This window comes from Eptatretus burgeri, chromosome 3 (genome assembly GCF_056783735.1).
Source record: "Eptatretus burgeri isolate ZD-2024b chromosome 3, Ebu_testis_v1, whole genome shotgun sequence".
NCBI lineage: Eukaryota > Metazoa > Chordata > Myxini > Myxiniformes > Myxinidae > Eptatretus > Eptatretus burgeri.
The window spans coordinates 110,035,321-110,059,973 of NC_140963.1; the positions used below are offsets into that span (position 1 = coordinate 110,035,321).

General features: G+C 42.2%; 1 protein-coding gene across 4 annotated transcripts in view; it reads right to left on the minus strand.

The window, feature by feature from the left end:
• The window catches only part of PLEKHA5 (pleckstrin homology domain containing A5), a 260,790-nt gene extending 240,884 nt beyond the window's left edge, over positions 1-19,906 (minus strand). For 2 of the 4 annotated variants that reach the window (XM_085874995.1, XM_085874991.1), the window contains exon 1: positions 19,888-19,906. Coding sequence is in view for 2 of the 4 variants with exons in the window: in XM_085874993.1 (XP_085731119.1) it covers positions 8,104-8,186 (83 nt within the window). In the remaining 2 variants the exon portion in view is untranslated. Of the gene's footprint in view, positions 1-8,103; positions 8,525-19,887 lie in introns of those variants that run through there. The other 2 variants (XM_085874993.1, XM_085874999.1) reach the window with 2 other exon arrangements.
• Between the last annotated feature and the right edge of the window lie 4,747 nt (positions 19,907-24,653).

Below are 24,653 nucleotides of genomic sequence, written 5' to 3' on the forward strand. Positions count from 1 at the left end.
TTGGTATTATATATATACATATATATATATATATATATATATATATATATATATACATATATATATATATATATATATATATATATATATATATATATGAAAATTAAAATTGACAATGGTTAAGAGGTCTGATGTCATGCCTATTTTGAAAGAGTTTGGTGCAGCAAGACTTCAGCTGGAATTCTCTCACTTCTTTCCCCCAGCCGGGTCATTCCATGTCAAGTCATCAAAGAATCTGCCGTCATCTCTCAGATTTTTGTAAAACTTTGGGAACCAATTGGGACCGATGAAAAACGGCAAGAACTCAAATATTTTTTGCTAACAGCCTCTTAATTAGTGAGATACAGACTAACGAACTTTGGACTAATTAGCACCTATATGCCATACGTACATGTACATTATTGCTCATATCTCAGAAACTATTGGAGTGCCCATCACAAAATTTATGTGGAAGCTTCTTGACATCATAAGGTACCTCTGGGATGAATTTGAGGAAATTTGAAGGATACATTTTTGGGGGATTCACGATTGAAGTTTATATTTTGTGATAACTTTTTTGTGGTTGGAGGTAGGAAAATGTTGCCCAGACAAATTCATAGGGCAAGAAAATACCTTTAAAATTACACCAAAACCAGCTCTCGAGGTGTTATACTTTTAGAGATATGGCCATTTGAATTCGTGACGTCGTGCTAATTAGTCCAAAGTTCGTTAGTCTGTATCTCACTAATTAAGAGGCTGTTAGCAAAAATATTTGAGTTCTTGGCGTTTTTCATGGGTCCCAATTGGTTCTCAAAGTTTTACAAAAATCTGAGAGATGATGGCAGATTCTTTGATGATTTGAAATGGAATGACCCAGCCCCCCCCCCCCAACCTTTATTATACCTGTCAGCAAAGCAACGCGTTGTATTTGATAATACAGAATATGACAAACATAGAAAGTGTCCCTGAACCAATGATCCAAATAAGCTGTGTAATTACCACACTGTAATGATATTTTGGAGGCTGACAGGATAAGCTTCGATATACACCCACTCACTTTAGAGCTATCAATCTTCGGATAGAATATTGACCAACCTGTAAACCATCACTATGGTGGTTCACCTCCAGTGCGATGCATCATTGTGTGCACCCCTTCATCGGGGAAATGTTCTGCCCTAGGACCCACCGGCGACAGACATTTACGGTCCCATGGTGCATTTCACAAAAAAAGTAGGCGAGTTGGTGACGGCACCATGAACAACTTATGAATTCCTTCGCTGACTGCTTGGAAGGCAATGGCAAACCAACCGGCGTAACTCTTGCCAAGAGACTGCTTCACCAGCACCAATGCTTTGTAAAAAGGGTATGGTACATCGATGACGATGACGACAACAGGGAGAAGACTTCAGACTTGGAAAAAGCCCAGATGAACGAGGTGGTGTTAAAAATCTGACTGCCGAGATATCGGCTCGACCGGAGGACAAGTGACGATTTCAGGTACTTCAAAACATGACATATATGCAGAGTTTTAAATTGGAGCAATTATCACTCATTAACCTTAAGATGTGAACCCATGGCATTCAAAAACTATCTTATTGATAAACTAAGCAACAAGATGCATTATCAAATTGCAAAAAAAAAAAAAAAAAACCCAATGCTGACAAAACCATAAAGCAACACTTGAACTACACAGACTACCTGCATTCGCTTTAGGACCTGCACTTTGTTCTCTTAAAGTTTCTTGCCAAGTAGCTTATTTCTTCGTTTGCAGTTTCATTGTTTCAAGTTCTAAATGAATCAACAGGAAGCAGCATTTCAATTCATTTGATCGTCTATCAAATTCTACCTCAATTAGAGCTTTTAAAGGGGTCACAATAATAGCTTGCTAAGACTTTTCAAATGTTCTCAATTTGTTTTGAAAAGACAGTGTTCAAGTGGTGTTTAATTGTTGTTGTTGTTTATTTTGGCTCACAACTTGTTCTCATTGTTTCAACACATGCAAGTGTGAAAAAAGAAGACCGTTTTAAATGCCAAAAGGAATCTGTCAGCATACCAAACACGACAGTGGCGGCCAAAACGCTACACTGGTAATGCTTACAAAGTAACACTCAAACGTAAACTGCTAATCTGGCAGGGTAAAATAAATCACAGGGCCAGGAATTGTGGACTATGCCGTATTTCACGAAAGAACATCATGCCTGTTAATAGGCCTACATGTAATGGGGGTGGAGGGGGGGTGTTAAGAATCTTCATCATAGTGGTGACCCATTCAGGATTGCAACCATTGCCAAGGGACTACATTGGGTGTGTGTTTTTTTTTGTTGTTATTTTACAGCAGCACTGGGATCTTATTGTTGAAATGATTCATCCTCCTTTTTACATATAAAAATCGAGATTAAAGCAAAATCTCAGTTTCTATTTTATCGATTGAAAAAGCAGTGATCAGGTATGGCAATCTCCAATTTTGTAGGTATGGAGGAAGAGCATTGAAAAATGCCATACAAACTCATTTTCAATCCACAGCAATGCTTAAACAAGGGCAGGCCATTAACCCTAGATAATTGTCCGTTGTCAAGAGTGTCATCGCAGTTAAAGGCCACCATCAGATGACTTGAAAGGTAAATTTTCCCCTCACACAGCAAACAGTATTTTAAGAAATAGATACAGTGCCTTCAGAAAGTATCCATACCCCTTCACTTTTCCACATTTTGTTATGTTACAGTCTTAATTTAAAATGGATTCAATTCCAAAAATGTTGTCGCTGATCAAAACAAAATACCCCCATACAATGACAAAGTGAATTTTTAGAAATTAAAAATGAAAAGCTGAAATGTCCCGACTCAATAAAGTATTCAACCCCTTTGTTATGACACTCCAAATTCAGCTCAGATGCATCCAATTTCCTTTGATAATCCTTGAGATGTTTCTGCAACTTGATTGGAGTCACCTGTGGCCAATTCAAATGAATAGACATGATTTAGAAGGAAACACACCTTTCTATATAAGGTTCCACAGTTGACAGAGCACGTCAGAGCAGAAACTCTACCATTAATTCAAAGATAGAATTGTGAGGAGGCACAGATCTGGGGAAGGGTATAAACCAATTTCTAAAAGTGTTGAAAGTTCCCCAAGAGCTCAGTGAGCTCCATCATTAGGAAATGGAAAGAATATGAAACTGCACAGACTCCTTGAGCAAAGCTGATACAGACATACCCAAGAACACTCAAACCTGTAATCGCTGGCAAAGGTGCTTCTACAAAGCACTGACTCAGGGGGCTGAATACTTATGTAAATTAGATATTTCTATATTTCATTTTCAACTAATTTGGAAAGATTTATAAAAACATGTTTTCACTTTGTCATTATGGGGTATTTTGTGTGAATTGGTGACAAAAATTTTTTTTATTTAATCTATTTTAAATTCAGGCTGTAACACGACTAAATGTGACCAAAGTCGAGGGGTGTGAATACTTTCTGAAGGATATATATATATATATATATATATATATATATATATATATATATATATATATATATATATATATATATCTGAAAATAGATATATTTATGGGCTGGCAGAATGGCTTTGACTACTCGAGGTATGCACAGGCTTTGACTACTCGTATGCACACGAGGTATAACCTGTCCAGACCAGGTTTGAATCCTGACCCACCTTAAAACTGTCATCCCGGTGTTTCTCAGGCAGGGCGATTCAATGTGTGTGCTGTCCCTCAGATGGACGTTAAAGCTCCCACGGTGTCCTTCACGAAGAGTGGGTGAGCTATCGCCATGGATGTGGTCGAGCTCTTGCCAGCACCCTGAACAAATTCCTGCCCCAACTACCACTGGGAAGGCAATGGCAAAGCACCCAGTATAACCCTTGCCAAGCAACTGCTTCAGCAGCACTGACTCTCTGTAAGAGTAGAGTCCATCCGAATCAATAATTTTGGTCACCTGTACATGACTTTGGGATCATTGGCGAGTCATCTCCCCCTCCTTCACGGGGGGTGGGAGGAAAGAGGGGATTTTTTATCTTTTTTTTTTTTTTTACTTTGTGTCTTTGACCTGACCCAACTGCTCCCAAAAGTATGCAAAATTTGGTGTAGATCGGGCAACCCTGTTTTTGTTCTGCGATTTACGCGCACACACACACTTGCCTTAAATACTAGCATGGGTACTCAGCGTACCAGCAGGAGTGCCCGTTACTGCTCTAGTTGTTGGCATTTTGAAGAAATTAAATTTTGATTTTTCGTGGGGCCGAAAACACTTCCCTACTATACCCACTAAGGAATGGGGCCAAGGCTTTTATCGCTCACTTTAGAGCGATATATATATATATCCAACTTTATTTCTTTTTAACGTTTCAAACTTTTATTGGCCTAAAACACTCCCCGACACTCACTGTGGTCGAGCATACCAATCCACAACCTGTGAAAGTTTGCATTCAGCCATCTCTGAGAAACATGGCGGCACACACACACACACACACACACACACACCTTTCTTGTAGGATAAATAGGATAGTGGACAATCTATTTGTAATAAAGTGTTGGTTTTCACCAAACTAGTGTCTCAGTTGTGATGTGTTGTACATTAGCATTGTCGCAGGAAGTTTAAACGCATATGTAAGCCAGGGAGTATCACCACATCTGGTCGCTGCTTTCACTACACGGTGCATTCCTATTAACATTCTGCAAAAACTTCCAGTTTATTGTATTTCTTGATCAGCTTGCAATGAGCATGTTGAAGAAGCTGGTAGGATATGCCTTTATGTCATGACAGCCTTTAAGACTCATGAAGGAGCTTAGACATGTATTACATGAATGTCAATGGGAGACAATGGACAAATGAACACACCGTATGTATACAATTCAAACCCAGAGCTGCAGCATTACGAGTCGAGCACTCAAACAGCAAGACCAAACAAGCAAACTGGATTTTGGTCTGTCAGGGTTACTGGCACCGAATGTGACAGAGGAACCTTGTCAAGAAAAAAAAAATCTCGAACCAAATGGCACAATTTGAAACAAGAGAATCAAATACGATGCACACCATGTCCGCTTCATAGGTGAGGTAAATAACTTTTTAAACTCCCAGGTATCAATAAAGTTTCCATTGAACTCCATCACCCATAACATACTGGGGTGCAGCAGAAGAAATGAAGAGCAACAAAACGCACCATTCAACATGGTACAATTATCATTATCCTAAAATAGACAACTATTCATCACGAGTGGTGCCGCAGAGTGTGGCCTTGACTTTGTGTGTTGCAAGGTTTTTCCTATGTCATCACATTACATAATATCTGGATTACATACGGCTTTTTGTACACACCGGATGAGCCAAAAGATTCTCCATGAATACGAATCAATAAAATCCGAACCAACTTCAACGGCATTTGTAGACTTCACTATGTGCTACCACTACCACCACAACTACATCCTCCTGGGTAATACTTGTTTCATGACCCTAATTATTCCCACCTTGTTGTGGGGGAACGTTTTTGACTCGAGTCTTTCACAAACTGGCTGGCCACGCCTGCCATTTGACCGAAGGCGATTTAATATATAATAATAATAATAATTTCATGCTGTAAAGGCACATAGGGCTGCCGAGACAGTTTCATTGGCATGGAGTACAGTCCTGGATGGGTTGCCACTCTGATGCAGGTTGCCCCAAAATGATTATTACCCCCATTACACTGGTACTTATTTCACCGACTCCAGAAGGATGACAGGCTGAATCAACCCCACCTGGTGTTAATTTAACAGTCAACAGGGGCTCAAACTCAGGACCAAGGTGTCCCAAGCCAGACACCTTAACCGCTAAACCAACATCTGCCTAAATCGCTTTCAGCCTGATGTTTTACAATTAGGTAAGCACGCCGGTGATAACTCGTCTCCTCTTCATGAAAGACTAACGTCCACCAACAAGCGACGGTGGCACAAGGGTTTTCCAGCTAAACGTTTTTCGACAAATGGCGTGTCAGTCTGCATGTGAAACACCAGGGTGACAGTTTATAGCAGGATAGCAATTATTCAAACCCAGGTGTGACAGCTCAAAGGCGAGTGTGCATACCTCTCGGCTATCACACCAGCCTTGCATGGCAGACTCGACCAATTTTATTTTTCAATAAACCGCTGAAATCATGGCACCTCCACCTTTCCCACAAATAAATTAGCAACACTCCCAACCATCAAACTTCCTCATTCTATCTTCATCTCTCCCAATTACCCAGTTTACATGTTCCTTCTTTATGTCATCCACTTAACGCGGTGACACGATGACATTTTTCAAGTGTTCTCGATTGGAAACACCGTCGACTAGATCAACACCACTCAGGCCGGCATCCTTCTCGACAATGTCACGAAGGGTCGTCATTGGATGCCCCCTTCTCTGTCCGGGGGTTCTTCGGGCCACGAGAGTAGGACTTTCTTTGCTTGTTCTTCATGGTGAGTCACATGACCAGCATTCTTTATGGTTCACATATTAAAAATGGTTTTAAGGACCATGAACCAGTTTACAAACAGTATTCCTTTCACGCCCTTTTCCTGGTGTTCGTTCCCCCTCTTTTGATCCGCCCTTCCCTTGTACAACCGGTTAGCCAACCTACGAACGTACACAGGCTTTTGCAAATGGCAAGATTGGACAACATGTGACAATACTTCCGATGATTACAAAATGCACGTACAAGCCGTACGTCCAAATAGCACGATTCATCAAAAATGCTCATCTGTTATAGAAACCAAAACATCGTCTATCCACAAATCATCCGATGATGCCACGTCCATGAAAGCGAGCAAACAGGCACATTTGACTTTTTGGCTGCAAAAAATAAAAAATGTGAACACTTTACTGTTGAACGTTCATCGTAGGCGAAGCGTGGTTTGCAAACCCCAGGAAGCAAACAATGAATAAAATATCCGTCACAAAACACTGTAAATAACACGCAGCCGTGCTCAGCATCGATGTAAACGTTTTAAAATCCCAAACCTGGAGGGAGGTTTGATTTATTCTCTTTCGAAACTGCAGTGTTTGCTTAGCTGGAACTTCGATGCACATGAGCTGAAACCTCCATCAGATGTCAGGAAAGGGCACGACTGGCACCAGAGTTTGACGAAAGAACCCAAAAGCGGTCGACACGAACTGGTGTACCCGTACAAGGCTCATCGGCACGGATTGCTTCGTTTTGAGAAAACTTTTTACAACTACAACAGAGCATCATGCATTCGGGCTCATCGGAGGAGCTGGCACATCTATCAGATGCAGGACGAGGTCATCCGCGGGCATGGCTCACCGGGGTAGCTGGCACATCTATCAGATGCAGGACGAGGTCATCCGCGGGCATGGCTCATCGGGGGAGCTGGCACATCTATCAGATGCAGGACGAGGTCATCCGCGGGCATGGCTCATCGGCGTACTTTCTCACACGGACTTACCAGCACGTCAGTCCACTTTCTTATACGGCTTTACAAAGTAGTCAGCAGACAATGGACACCCAGCCACATGATGGGTCACATGGCATTTACGTCCCCTGTGCCAGTCATTAGACATGGGTTCAGATAGATAGGGAAGCAACTTGGGGGGGGGGGGTGAATAAACAAATGGTAGAACACACAGGATACAAGAGAAGAGAGCGTTGGCATGACAACCAATTATAACGATGAGTTTTCAACTCTTTTTTTTTTTCCTGTTGCCCATAACCGCGTGAAGGGATCGTTGAACCAGCACACCAGACACTCACTTGTGCAAAAAAAATTTAAAGAACAATGTGAGAATTTTAAAAACATCTTTCAACAATGGTCTCAAGGGGATCAATGGACGAGCAAGCAGAGTGAGCAGTCCGGAGGAAGAGCAAGAGATGATGATGATGATGATGATGATGATGATGATGATGATGACTTACGGGAAAGGAAACGATTGGAAGCGAACCACGAGGTGAGTGGTCCACACATGGACGGGACGCTTAATGTTGATGTGCTTTGAAGGGAGTACGAAACACGTATACAGGTTTCCATAATATATATATATATATATATATATATATATATATATATATATATATATATATATATATATATGTAGTTGATAAAGCAAAGACAAAGGAGAAACAAACTGACGTACTTGATGAAGAACACTCGGCCATCCTTGGTCACACCGAAGTACCAAGGATCGGGAAGCTTGGATCGTCGGAGATCGACTGCCATGGAGGGTCGGGGAGAGGGAAAGGGATGGGGGAGAGGGACGGGGAAGGCTAAACAGAGACACGATGGCGTGGATTATGGATACAGAAAGCGAGAGTGAGAGCGAGTCGACACAAGAACCGCCCTGCCTTCTCTTCCGCCCTCGTATCGACTTTTTTTTCCCCTCGATTAACAACAAAGAGCGCGGGAGTTGGAACGAGCAAATTGCAAGAGATGCCTGAAGGACCACGTCTCTGGGTGGGGGAAGGGAACGAATAAAGAGTACGAGAGAGAGAGGGAGAGGGAGAAAAAATAAAACAACCGCTGGGGGCACTGTCGCTACGGACTGGGGTGCTCCTCTTCTTCTTTAAAATAAACCTGGCTTCTCCCCTCCATTTTTACCGATTCTTCTTCCTCCTCATTGAACTATGGTTTCTTCTTCTTCTTCACATCCATTGACGTGTTCTTCTTCCTCAAAATAAAAACTAAGCGCCACAGCATCATCCGGACGATTTCTCTTCTGGTGTTTAATGTGAGGCGATGTCATGCCCCGAGCTTTGGCAAGGACACGGCTCGTGGAGTGACTCCCCCCCCCCACTACTGACCGTCAAATTGTGTGAAACATGTAAACACGGGATTTATAATAAACGGTAGATCATGTCTGTTCATGTTTTTCTGTTCGACATTCTTGAATCAAAATAATAATAATTTTTTTTTATGTAAATATAATATGTATAAACCACCCTGGGTGGTGTAGCACAGGCACGACGGGCCAAACAGCCTTCTCCTGTGTTCAACTTCTCCATTAGATTTCCCTCCCCCCCCCTTGGAAACAATCTATTTTTTACGTACGCAATTTTTGACACCTTTCCCCTCTCCCTCCCCCATTCCACGTATACTCCGTACATATACCCTTTCCCTTCTGTACATGTTGCGTTTCGATTTTCTCATTTATTCGTGCACTTGAAACCACGTACGTAATAAAAAAAATAGACGTGACGTCTTAATTATCATCAAAAAGAGTTCATTCCTCTTTGCAAAGGGGATTATATCCTCCGTATGTAGGGCACAAACACCCAAACTCTTATTAACTAGCTCCTGCAGTAAACTAAGATAAACAAAAATCCTCTAACAAGCAGATAAACGATGAAAAGTGTAATTATCCCATTCCTGAACCCAACAAGCCAACTTCTGGCCATTTTCAGCTTTTATCAAATGGTCCCCTTTACATGTACAATTGTTGTTTTGGAAAACATTCTGCGCTGTGTGTAAAGATCACCTTGTACAAACCCTTTTTATCGACACCGGAGAAGCTTCATCAGCAGGACTCTACATTTACATTACACATTACACACTGGTTCCAAGCACGCACCACACGGTCTTCTCACGCCAACCTTAACTTGGACGGTGTATAGGCAACTAACAGCTGCCTACATCGCTCCCGAAAATATAAACAAATATAAACCCAGACAAGTCTGGAGACGGCGATGGTTCACGAGCAATGTACACGGTTCACCTTTTTTATTTTTTGACCTTCGAGGGGACGCCACGGGCAAACTGGCGGGAATCGGGAAAAACGTAAATGATGAAAGTTGTAGTACTCGAAGAGCACTACTTGCGTACCAACTTTCATTCGAAACAGTTGAAAACCCTAGGAGCTCAATGCCCGATTCATTGATTTTTTTGACATTTTCTAAGTTCGTGACCTTGTGACCTTGACCTTGGGATGAAAATGAAAAAATAAAAATAAAAAAATCGAGCTCCGTGGGGCTATGCAGGTGCCATTGGGTTAACCAAATACCGAAACCCCTGCCAGATTCGACAAACCCCCTCGGAGAAGATGTAACTTGAAATCGGCTACCCCCTAAAAACACATGTTTTTTGGGCGTGGCTCCGCCCATAATGGGCGCAGCACGCCCATTCTCAGGAAAACACAACTGGATCATGATATAAACCACGCACCCAAATTTTATCAGGATCGAATCAAAACCCACGGAGCTATTCTCGGGACAGACAGACAGACAGACAGACAGACAGACAGACACCCATAACAAATTTAGTGGTCACTTACTGACTCGTGAACCAATTACGTGCATGAAGGTGCTGTGAATGGTGAACGCTCGTAGTACCCTTCCCCACTTGGAGGCGGCGCTACACGACATAAATTTACATCGAGAATCTGCGGACCCTCAAGACCACCGGAAAAGACAGAAGCATCCCTGTGCACTCATTGAGGTCATGCTGATCCTATGTAGCAAGTTTGGATGTAATCAACCCAGAACTGGAGGAGTAGCGTGGCAAACACACACAAGGGCAGATCTGGTGGGGGGGGGAGGTGCAGGGGGCCAGGGGTGTGTGTGTGTGTATGTGTGTGTTCCATTACTAATCACCTTGTAGAGTGCTTGCCAAGTGGCTTAAGCACTCAAGCAAGCGCCCCTGACGAAACGTGAACTGCTTGGTATAGTCTGGGAGCAAGAGGCAGATATTTTAGTGAACCTGGTTTTGCCAGATAAAGTTTTTTTCTATGCTGTTTCTTGTAGCCTAGGGGTAGCTCTTCATGATTCAGGGGGGTGACCGTTCGTAACCCTTGGGCAATTTGCTATCGTAACCCTTTTATTCCGGTTACACCCAAATGCACCCCAAAGTAATATTTTTTGCGATATCTTGTAAATAGCTGTGACCAAAAGTCATCACATTTATTTTTCATCATTATTATTCACAAGGCAAGTATTTTACAGCTGATTTGGACACAATTTGCCCAAACTTGATGATTATTAACCCTTTTCTGGCATTCCTAGGGGATCATATATACCCCAAACATAGGCCTACATTTCCTGCTTTGATCTGTTTATCACCCATGCATATTAAGATGAAGTATTGGCTGAGAGACTTCATTAGTTAGTTAAACTGACAAAACATGGCACCATTGCATTGTTTCAGATATTAGAAGCACATGGCTGGGCACCACTCCCACTCTGCTGTGCAGGTTTGTCATGGAATAGACTACCAGACTTCCAGTTGTCAAACTTTATATGAAGTAGTTAGTAAAATATAATCTCCAGAATAAAATACTAGACAAATTCAGATTGTATAAATTTAGTTTTTACAATGACAGTTATCAAAATGGGCATGACAGTTGTTGTTGGGTGCTGCCCTCTTTTAGCAGGGTGAGGGTGAGATTTGCTGTAAGCTCGTAAGCTTATCAGTCCATGGAGGTTAGATTTGCAGCAATTTTTTGCTACTGCCCTCTAATAAATGTGAACCTTTGTACGGTACTAGTATTGAGGCACAGTTATAAAATGCTTACTCCCAGGTTAGAATCTAATTTTTGACTTATTTATTTTCACGGTTGACATTTTATGGAGTCCGATCAGGAAAGATGTTCCCTCCAGTGGAAGTTTCGCTGTGAAACTAAGAAAGACCCATTAATCACCGCAACCGCTGTTCGAATAAGTAATATCACACGATGTAGCAAGATCTATGGTGATGGGAAGCATTTTGACCTCCAAGAAGCATTAAACCAGAATAGTGAACTTACTATAAAATACCATAAAACCTGTGTCTACACATACAAGCAGTAGACAAACAGATCGTTACAAACGGCAGAATGACAGAGAAGCAGACTCCGCAATACCTCGGAAAGTCACAAGACAGTCCCTGTCAAAACCTGGTGGTGAAACGTTCAACTTCAGACATCACTGTCTATTCTGTGGGGATCATTGTGACATTGAAAAGGACAAAAGGCACCCATCTAGGTGGAGAGCAGTATATTTATGTTGAGAAATTGACACCAAACAGTCTTTGCTGGAGATATGTGAAAAGAGAAATGATGCTGCTGCAGCGAGTGCTCGACATCGTGTTGAAGGGGCAGTCAGTGATCTGCATGCGGCAGATGTCCGTTACCACGCTGACTGTCGGCAGAGGTTCGTCTCATTTCGTGCATTACCTGGTGAATGTGAAACGAAAGGTGCCCAGGCAGATGATGACCTTCCCTTTGAGTCTCTTGTTCTGACGCTTACGAAGGACAGGTCGAGAATGTGGAACTCAGTGGAACTGTTCACAGCCTATGTAGACAGTGGTGGTGACAAACTTTCCCGTAGGACGCTTGTGCAAAGACTTCAGGACATGTTTGAGGATGATCTGCTTGTGTTATCATCACCAGGCATAGCAAACGTAGTTGCATTTCGGAGCTTTGCTTCAGAGACACTCCGTCTTCTAAATGACGGAGAAGATGAAACGGAAACGGTTGCTACAAAAGCTAGTAAGCTTATCAGAAATGAAGTGAAAGACATACACATTGACAGAGATCATTATGACATTACTGTTAGTAAAGACCTTGTCAAAGAATCTGTCAGCAATTTTTTGCTACTGTTATTAGGCAAACTCTCCACTAAACTAGACAACACTCTGCCTGCATTGCTCATTGGTTCTATAGTCACAAGTGTTGTCAAAGGTCACCCTACAAGTTTACACGTAGATCTCGCAGTGAAAATGAGTGAATCTAAAAAGCTAGTGAATAGCATGCATGCGTATGGTATCACATGTTCTTATACTGAACTCCGACATTTCAAAAGGTCGGCAGCATGCGCAGTTATTTCAGATACCAAACTGGCTGGTATCTCAAATTCTGAAAATGGTCTAGTCCAACTCATTGTCGACAATTTTGATGCTGACATAGCATCATAGAATGGAAAGCAATCTACCCATTCTTTGGCTGTCCTTCTCACACAGTCTGAGGCTGCAGATGAGCCGCATACCACTGATAAAATCAAGAGAATCAGCAGGGAAGACATGTCGGAAGAAATTCCTTACGATGTCAACATACACCGGTACCATGGGCCCAAGAATCCGAATATGCCACCTGATGGAGCTTGCAAGGCTGTGCTATCCCTGCGATCTCTGGCTCATCAAGCGCTGGTGAAAAAGAGGGCATTGGAGACAGACTTTGGGTTCTTGCAGGATGGTGTGATGCATAAGGGCATCCCAGAATTCCATGGCTACAAGACCAAGCTGACTAGACAACAAGGCCATGCAGAACAACCAAAGACAAAGGCAGTGTACCAGCCACTTATTGACATGAAGCCCTCTGATCCAGACACAATGTTAACAGCCATGGTGAGGGCACAGGAACTTACGCTTGAGACTGGTCAGAAGTTCACAGTGCTGACTTGCAATCAGCAGCTCTATCGAATTGCTGTGCAAGTGTTTTGGGCGCACCCAGAGAAATTCTCGGAGATGTACCTAAGACTTGGAGGGATGCATGCACTGATGAGTATTGTGGGAGCAATAGGTTCACTGAGGGCTGAAAGTGGATTATCAGATATCTTGGCAGATGTCTTCGGAAGTGTACCTAAGATGCAAAGCGGAAAAAAGTTCCTGCAGAACGTATGCGCTCTACAGATGCTTGCCGAGGGGATTGTCCGTGGTCTAGATGTTGGTCATTTTGATTCTTCTGATAGTCTAATGAAGGCCTTGGAGGAGAGAGCAAACCAGAGCAAGACCGTGAGGTTATGGGTTGATGTCCTTGTTAAGCCAGTCCTGCTGATGATGGTGTACATCAGGGCTGAGCATGAGGGTGATTGGCTCTTACACCTGGCGACATTCAGAAAGATGCTGCTATACTACTTTGGTCATGTCAATTACGTGAGATATGGCTTGTACTACCTTCGCAGTATGGAGAAGCTCCCACCTCATGTTCAGACCCATTTCATGAAGGGTGAACACGTCACTCGACACATTCGTGGTATCTGGAATGGGATTTGGAGCGACCAGTTCATTGAGTCCACATTCATGAGGTATGGGCACAGCAGTGGGGGCATCATTGGCATCACACTCAAGGAGGAGACTCTTAAGGTTTGGGCACTTAGCCGCCACCTGTGTTGTAAGATTGAGACCAGTTTGGACGAGATGGAGGAGGATGGTGCAGATGGTTGCAGCCAAACGTCCCACAAGGAGGAATCCAGGGCGAGAATAGCTGCAGACGCCAAAGACAGAGATGGGATCTGTCAGAAGCTGGCGACCTGCATTGACCCATTGAATCCCAGTGACCATCCCGACAAAATCGTGAATATAAGCAGTGGCAAGATTGGAGATTCCAGTGTGAATGTGCACAAGTCGGTTAGTATCGGAGAAGACCTGCTAGCAGAGTTTGAAAAAAGTTGGCCCCAGGGTTTTTACGCCACCATAGCAAAAAAGATGAAAACTATGGCAGCAACAGCTAAGTCAGTACAAGTTGGCAGTTCAAGAGTGACTGATCTTGATGCCATCTATGTGGGAGTGATAGCTTTGTTGTCAAGTGATCGGGACATTGACGTTAGAGATGTAATATCGCATGAACTTGCGCCCGTTCCAACGTCAATGTTCACTAAGGACGGAATGCGCACAGCAAAAGCGAAATCAGTACTCAAACGTTCACTACAGGTGGAGGTATCCAGTCATCTCTCGGGATGTGCAGATGTGACAGTCATTAATGGCTCAGCTCTTCTATGGACTATTCATTGGCCAGCAAACGGTACCGTAGCAGACTATGTCTCAAATGTGAAGACACGGGTTGCTAAATACCTGAACGACAGTGATGTCTACTTGATATTCGATAGGTACCATGATTTCAGCATAAAGTCGGTCATAAGGGATGGGAGAAAAGCAGGAGTAAGCCGCAACCACCAACTGCACCTGACAACAAAGCTGCCAGCGCAAAAGGTTGTCTTGTCTTCTGTGGACAATAAGAAGCAACTCATCAAAATCATTTGCGACGAACTGGCTCGAGATAGGTTGTTCCACACCAGTAGCACCAGGAATCACAAGTTTGTAATCACAGGAGAAGACCCTTGCCCAGTTCAAGTGTCCAATGAAGACATAAGCGCAAGACATGACCTTGAGACATCCCACGAAGAGGCTGATATCATTATTGTACAACAGGCGTTGAAATGTGCAAGTGAGGCCAGCAAACTGTCAGTCATGTCAGATGACACGGATGTCTTCATGCTCCTTGTCCACTTTTACAAGAAGGCCAATCTCACTCTCCAACATACCATGGAATCCCCAAGTAAAGAGAAGACCACTGTGGACATAAAGCAGACGGTGGTAAAACATGACAAAATTGTTAATGAACTTCTCCCTGCCCATGCTCTTTCAGGATGTGACACAGTTGCTTGCTACTTTGGGCTAGGGAAGGGCTGTGTACTTAAAACACTGAAGGCTGGCTATGAGTTATTGGCTGTAGGAGACATTGAAGCACCATTCACAGCTGTAATGGAACAGGCCACAACCTTCATCTCTGCAAGCTATGGTATGAAAAAAGCCAAAGACATCTCTGAGACAAGATTGCTTGTCTGGGGTAAAAAGAATGGGAAGGGTCACACATCATCACCCAAACTGTGCACCCTGCCACCGACAAAGGAGGCTTTCACAGAAAATATCAAGAGGACTCACTATCAGGCAATCTTATGGCGAATGCTTGAAACTAGCCATCCACCGGCACTGGACCCTGAGGAATATGGATGGATGAGAGATGTCAAGAACAAGTCGCTGTCACCAATTACAGTCACAGATGATGTGAAACTGGCCCCAGAATATGTTCTTGAAATGATCAGGTGTGGTTGCAAAAGTGAAAGTCCCTGTAATTCGAGAAGGTGTGGTTGTCAAGTCAGAGGTCTGCCTTGCGCAATTTTCTGTGCCTGTTATGCAGTTGGATGCTCACGTGTGCAGTAGCAAGGTTTGAGGAGATTGGGGAAACAACTAGTAGTAGCAGATTATTTGTTTGTTTCACAAATTTAATTGATCTTACGGTAGGTCAAACTAAACACATTGAGTGTCTAACCCAGTCTATTTTGCATCAATGTCAGCAGGTCGGGAAGCAAGAGATGGCATTAAAATCCCATGCCATAATTTTGGAGTGGTTTTTCTGCAATGATGTGTCAAAGACCCCTGTTGTCTATAGATGTTCAAATGTTTTGTGCTGGGTAAAATCAGTCAGGAAAGGGTTAATATTGAGTATTAAGTCATTATTCTATCTTTTAAGTTGTTTTTGCTTTCCTTATTTGTGACTAAAGTAAGGATGAGGTGGTTATTGTGCAATCATATGTTGTCCATGTTCAAATTTTATGTCCTGGGTTAAAATAGCCTGGAAGGGTTAATACTGAGTAATTCACAATTGTTTTATATCTTAAGTTGTTTTTGGTGACATAATTTGTGAATAAACATCGACACAAGCAAATGTGATCATGTTGGTTGGGTTCATTGCAATAAATAGTGAAAAAAACTGATTTTTTCATTATTTATGTGTTTACCGGCACAAAAGGGTTAATATAGCAAATTGCCCAAGGTATGTAAACGGTCACCCCCCTGAATCATGAAGAGCTTCCCCAAGGCTATAAGAAACACCAAAGAAAAAAACCTTTATCCGGCAAAACCAGGTTCACCCCCACTGCTCCCGGACGAGTAACTCCAGGGGTGTGTTCAATTATCAATAAGCTTGCTATGTTTTACCAAGCAAGCCGTTAAATGGAATGCATGCTTGAGTGCTTAAGCCACTTGGTGAGCACTCAAAAAGAAACTTGGTGGCGGTGGTCGTGTCGCGTGGTAGCTATCATTTCTTGAAGCACGACTGTGTCGTTGATGCAGTGCCCCTCTACCAGTACACACACTGCAACTGGTACTCATTTCACCGACCTCGGAAGGATGACAGGCTGAGTCAACCCCCTGGTGTATTTTAATTCATCGGTCGACGGGTCTTGAACTCAAGACCCTAGGATTCCAAGCCACCACCCTAACCACTGAGTCAACACCAGGCTCCCACTCAGGACCCTAGGATCCCAAGCTGCCACCCTAACCACTGAGCCAACACCAGGCTCCCACTCAGGACCCTAAGATCCCAAGCCGCCACCCTAACCACTGCGCCAACACTAGGCTCCCACTCAGGACCCTAGAATCCCAAGCTGCCACCCTAACCACTGAGCCAACACCAGGCTCCCATTCAGGACCCTAAGATCCCAAGCCGCCCTAGGATCCCAAGCCGCCACCATAACCACTGAGCCAACACCAGGCTACCACTCAGGACCCTAGGATCTCAAGCCACCACCCTAACCACTGAGCCAACACCAGGCTAACAAGAAACTTGGTAACTGAACGCTTCCCAGGTCTATCAGTCTGTGTGTCAATTCTTGCGAGTGGAATGGAAGTGAAACTTTGCGTTTTTAAGATTGATCGTTCTTTCCATCCAACACGCATTTGGGCCACAAATGAACGGGTCTGCAGGTTTTCAGAAACAAAACGGAAACTTTTCAGAAACAAACAGAAAGAAACTTTCTGTTTTCAGAAACAAAGCACTTGAAATCCGGGTCACTTGTCATCTATGACAAAGGGACACGACTCCGTCAAAGTTTTCAATCCATGGAAGCGCAAAAGTGCCACGGAAATAAACATTAATTTCATGTAACTGATGTTACCTCCACCACCCAAGGTGAAGGTAACTTTTTTTTTGTATACCTTGTCTAGGCTCGTATGAGAGGTAACACACGATGCACAACAAGGGGGGCACGAGACAAGAGGGGCAGGAGTGGAAAGGACAAAACAGTGGGGAATAGGGACATTATGAGATCTGTGGAAGGGAGAGGGATGGGGCAGGGAACATGGGGTATACAAGATGGACATTACATGGACTTTCAGGAAGGAAAGCAGGGAATATGAAGGAGGTGGGTTTGGGGTGGATTAACGGGGTTAGAAAAGATAAAGGATTTGGATGGGGGACGATAAGAGGTGGTGGTGAACAGCTGCTTTGAAGGCCTGGAGGGAAAATGGGATTGAACTGAGTGAGGGAGTCTATTCCAAAGGTGGGGAAAAAGAGGAATGAAAGCGTGAAGGTGAGCAGCGATTCGTGATTTTGGTAGTTTTGCCAGAAGGGGGTTGTTGGCGGAACTTGAGCACCCTGCGGAAATATGGTGGGGACAAGTCACAGACAGAGCAGGGGGGCGAGACCAGAGAGGAGACAGTATAAGATAGAAAGACCACCGACCTGCCTGCGGTGAGAGAGTGAGAGGCCCAAAAACTCAGCCTCATCGCGGAAGATACCAATGATCAAAAATGCCTTGGTTTCCACAGCGTGAAGCCGAGAAAGGTGGGAGGCAGGAGCACCAGTCAAGAGGGGAGAACAGTACTCCATCAGGTTGTGGACAAAAGCATTGTATGTGGTCAGGAGCTCAGGTGGGCCGAAGAAGGACTTCGGATGGAGGTTTCCCAGTCTGCGACTGGCTTTGGAGGCCAGGTTGGAAATGTGGCTTTTCCAGGAATGATCATGGCAGATAGTGAGACCCAGAAGCTTGAAAGAAAGGAATTCTTCCAGAGGATTGTTGAGAAAATAGACTGGGGGGGGGGGGGGTTCCAAATGGTCCTTTTGGAGAGACATAGTGAGAGTGTGAGATTTGTCCGGATTGAAAGACATGTTCCATGTGTTGGACCAGTTTGTGATTTTACCCAGATCTGCAGGGAGCGAAGAAGCTGCTGCATGCCGGTCTAGGAGATGATAGATGGTACGGCAGAGGGTGGAGTCATCAGCAAAGAGATAAAGAAGATTTTCCAGAGACCCTTAGAGTTGATTGGAGAGTTTCTATTGATTGTATCACATCTGGTCCTGAACATTTTCTGTCACCGCTCGAAGAGTATAAGCGGGTAGCACATGTTAAATATCTTGCTGCAGGAGGGTATGGGTATGGCTACAAACGGACTGAGGTATTGACCATGGCTACAGATTGTGCTGTTCACCTCGGGAAGCACCAGAAAGATGACAAGTGCCATGCAGTGTTTCTACAACTCCATGGACAGATGGCCTGCGCTGCGCGTGGTAAAACCATCAAGTTTATCTGATCTGTTAGAGCACGTTGTGCATCAGAAGAATCAGTCACAAACTACTGTACTTCAAAGAACCGGACCATATTCTAACCAAATACAAAAAACGGGACCATCTTCTAACCAAATACAGCAAAAGGACAAACCACAGCTTATTTATATTGGAGATGTGAAGGGCATCAATACAGAGTACAAGCCACCTAATTTTGTTGCAGGTGGAGGATATCAATCAAAAGCTGCCATGGCTGAAAGAAGCAAGACTGTTACCATTAGTGAAGTGGTTAATGCACAGGGAAAAATCAGATACCACCTTTCTTTGTTTTTCCCGGACGGTGAATGGTGCCAGACTTAATGCAGGGGGAAACTGTTGGTGCTGATGGAATCCTGACACACACGGGATGGTCAAATTCCCAGATTTTTAGAGACGATATGCAGGACCATTTCATTAAATATGTTTTAGGTCGGAATGCTGCAGACACAATACTTGTCCGATATGATGGTCACCAAAGCCACATAGCGATAGAAGACAAAAGCGACAGCAATTTGTAGTTTGTTCAATGTGTCGGTGATATCTCACGCACTATTCGTTGAAGACACCCTAGGGATTTTTTAAACATCCACCGGAATAATGCCAGCAGATGAAATACCGCCATCCATTGAAGGAATGGTGCATCTGCATCTCCGTGCGTGTGAAACACCATTGGTGGCAGTTTATAGCTCGGTTGAGATTTGAGAACAGGCGAGACAACTCAAAGGTGAATGCACATATGCACTGTAAATGTCTACCAGTCCCAAGCAATGACGCTTTATTCCAGGTTATTTTATTGTAGACATTTGTGTGTATACCTTTCCGGTTATATTGTAAAGACAAACAGCTGAGCACCTGTTCCACAGCCGATCTTGTTCCAAGCGTGCAACACATTCTTCTGACATTATTTTATCTGGGTGGTGTAGAGGAAATAGACTTGATGGCTCCTGAAAACAAAAATAACCCTGGTTACGTACATGAGGCAAAAATATAATGTGTACTGCTTATGTACATATATAATACATCATGGTTATATAGCTTGGATAATTCCAATTGCACTGGCCCATAGGCTAGCACCAGAGGCCTGAAGCCTGAGGCCTATACGTACTGTTGCCTTCACAAGGCCCATGACGCCTATTGCCTCCAACGTTTTGCTTTATGATGATGCTTTTAACAGTTGCTTTGGTTGTTTTCCACTAAACTGAAAAAATATAGGGAGGACATGTCGATTGTGAATATTACACGTCCGAAGATGTGTTAGGCTCACGAAAATGGCAGACGCATGATTGTTTTTTTTTCCTGGTTACAATTGTAGGTGGCATCAGGCCAGCTGTCCAATCAATGTGTATAGAGCAGACACACATATATACAAACGCTTGCTCCATTGTATATAGATTCAGTACCAATCATTTCTTTTATAGATGTATTCATGTTCAAACATCTGGACTCTATAGACAAACTCACAATCTTAATAGCACATCCTTTAAAACGTACTCACATTCTAATTGTACATACTTTAGAGACGTATTCACATTCTAATTGGACATATTTTATAGATGTTCTCACATTCTAATTGCACATACTTTATAGACGTACTCACATTCTAATTGTACATACTTTAGAGACGTATTCACATTCTAATTGGACATATTTTATAGACGTTCTCACATTCTAATTGCACATACTTTATAGACGTACTCACATTCTAATTGTACATACTTTAGAGACGTATTCACATTCTAATTGGACATATTTTATAGATGTTCTCACATTCTAATTGCACATACTTTATAGACGTACTCACATTCTAATTGTACATACTTTAGAGACGTATTCACATTCTAATTGTACATATTTTATAGACGTTCTCACATTCTAATTGCACATACTTTATAGACGTACTCACATTCTAATTGGACATATTTTATAGACGTACTCACATTCTAATTGTACATATTTTATACACATACTCACATTCTAATTGTACATATTTTATCGACGTTCTCACATTCTAATTGTACATATTTTAGAGACGTTCTCACATTCTAATTGTACATATTTTATAGACGTTCTCACATTCTAATTGTGCATATTTTATACACGTTCTCACATTCTAATTGCACATACTTTATAGACGTACTCACATTCTAATTGGACATATTTTATAGACGTACTCACATTCTAATTGTACATATTTTATAGACGTACTCACATTCTAATTGTACATACTTTAAAGACGAACTCACATTCTAATTGTGCATATTTTATACAAATACTCACATTCTAATTGGACATATTTTATAGATGTACTCACATTCTAATTGTACATATTTTATCGACGTTCTCACATTGTAATTGTACATATTTTATAGACGTACTCACATTCTAATTGTACATATTTTATAGAAGTTCTCACATTCTAATTGTGCATATTTTATACACGTACTCACATTCTAATTGGACATATTTTATAGACGTACTCACATTCTAATTGTACATATTTTATAGACGTACTCACATTCTAATTGTACATACTTTAAAGACGAACTCACATTCTAATTGTGCATATTTTATACACATACTCACATTCTAATTGGACATATTTTAGAGATGTACTCACATTCTAATTGTACATATTTTATAGACGTACTCACATTGTAATTGTACATACTCTATCGACGTACTTTCATTCGAATTGTACATATTTTATAGACATACTCATATTCTAATTGTACATATTTTATAGACGTATGCACATTCTAATTGTCCATATTTTATACACATACTCACATTCTAATTGGACATATTTTATAGATGTACTCACATTCTAATTGTACATATTTTATCGACGTTCTCACATTGTAATTGTACATATTTTATAGACGTACTCACATTATAATTGTACATATTTTATAGACGTACTCACATTCTAATTGGACATATTTTATCCACATCCTCACATTCTAATTGGACATATTTTAGAGATGTACTCACATTCTAATTGGACTTATTTTATAGACGTACTCACATTCTAATTGTACATATTTTATAGACGTACTCACATTGTAATTGTACATACTCTATCGACGTACTTTCATTCGAATTGTACATATTTTATAGACATACTCATATTCTAATTGTACATATTTTATAGACGTATGCACATTCTAATTGTCCATATTTTATACACATACTCACATTCTAATTGGACATATTTTATAGACGTACTCACATTCTAATTGTACATATTTTATCGACGTTCTCACATTCTAATTGGAAATATTTTATAGACGTACTCACATTCTAATTGTACATATTTTAGAGATGTACTCACATTCTAATTATACATACTTTATCGACGTACTCACATTCTAATTGTACATACTTTATAGACGTACTCACATTCTAATTGGACGTTCCTTATTGAGATACTCGGTTGGAAAAAGTTAACGTGTGACACTAGCTCCATCCAAGTGGCATTTCTGGCCTACATTAGCACATTATGTGCAGACAGACAGACAGACAGACCAAATTTCAATACCCTCTGGTGAGGGTAATAACAACCGACATCGTTATGAAAGTTTGTGTTCTAAATACATAGATGAAGTGTTCAATGTTTATTTATTTCTTAACTTCAACAGATGACAGTTGAGAGTTTGCAATACATTTTGATTTGGACAGAACAAGCAACAATAGAGGAATGACCATCACATTATGAATTTGGCTTTCATGTAAACAAACTGCACAATGTTATTTGGCTCACAATGAATCCCATAGTGCTACAATTCGTTTGCAAATTATAATCCAAATAGCGATTCCAGATGACAAAACACAATCCAAATTAAATAATCATCTCGAAGCACTGCCAGTAGAAATCTGTGAAGCTCCATTTTATTTCTGTGAACAAGTCCCCATAGTTTTCAACCTTATTCGATGTTGCTGTGGTTTACCCAGAGATTATCTGTGCTAGTTGCATCACTATTCATGCTTGGTTATGTCATTGATGGAGTGTGCCAAAGATTCAGATCGGATATTTTTTTTAATGGGCACAGATACTGGCTGGCTGGTATGATAGCTTGGCCTTAGAGACCTTTGAACTGTCCAGTTTGTGTTTGAGTTTGAGCTGTCTTGCCTGATTTCGAATATCGACCCAGCTATAAACTGGTACGATGCTTCATGCGTAGGGCGAGGCATCAATGTGTGGCCGTCCATTGGAGCGACGTTAGACTGGAGGATCTGTCTGCACAATTAACTGTTCATTGGTGGACGCTGAAGATGCCATGGTGTCTTTGGTGAAAAGTAGGCAAGTTATCACCGGCACCCTCGCTAAATTACCAATACTTGCCTTGGCTGACTGTTGGGTTGATTATGTTGTACCATGCTCTTTACAGAGTGTTAGGACTGCCAAAGCAGTTTTATGGCAAGGGTCATGCTGGGTGGTTTGCCATTGCCTTACCAGCAATAAGTCAGGGCAAGGTTTTGGAATTTGTTCAGTTTGCCACCGATTGCTCACCTACACTTTGCGAAGGACACCGTGGGATCGTTAACGTCCACCAATACTGGCAGACCAGATACCCAGTTTAACGTCCATTCGAGGCACGACACACAATTATGCCTCACCCTGCCTTCGAAACAGCACGATGACAGTTTATAATTGAACCGAGTTTCGAGCCCAGGCACGTTTGATCAGAAGCGAGTGTGAATACCTCAAGGCTATCCAGGCAGTTCAGCTGCTGGAAAGGCAATGATAAACAACCAGCATGACCCTTGTCAAGAGACTGCTTCAGCACCACTAACATTATGGGATGATGATGATGATGATGATGATTATTATTATTATTATTATTATTATTATTATTACTGACACACATGACCAGCTTGGTGGTGGAGTGGTTAAAGCCTTGCTGCATTGTCCTCACTCGAGTGATTTCAATTCGGATGGCTGCTCAGTGGAAATCTTTTCACTCTGTTCCAGAGTGGTGACCTGTGCAGTATTGGTTCTTAGCTACGGAAGCATTCACAGATGTCCGACTGATCCGACAAAGAACAGACATGAATATACCCCCAACATGCAGTGGCCTACTCTTATCAGAAGGTGATATGGAATAACCCCGAACAAATCTTGCAATTCTCTAAAATTTCAGAAAACGGTATCATTACATTGCAATGTTTTCTGTTTTTAATGTATACATGATCGAGGCATGATACATGGAAGGGTGAGAACATAATGGAATGGAACCAAATGGAAAGGGGGAAACACTAACAGCAGAGTCGAAGTGACAAGTGAGAGTGAGAGTGAGGTCAAGGGGATGGCATGTAGGGGTGAACAAGCTGAATGAAACATGGCCGAGCTGAAGAAGAGGGAGGGGAAAGCAGAGGGGAAACAGAAAAGAAACAAACCAACCGACAACCAACAAACGAAAAGAGGTTTGGGGGGTGGGGGGGTAAGAAATCACTATGACCTGGAAGAAGGGAGTGCTTGGGAATGGGGTCATTTGGGGTCGAAGAGATCATGGGTACGAATGGGGGTGATGGTAATGGACGTCAAAGGTCCCACATTGTTTTGTTGGTAGAATAGCCCCTTCATTCAGTACCCTAATTAAATTCAAAACTAGCTGCAT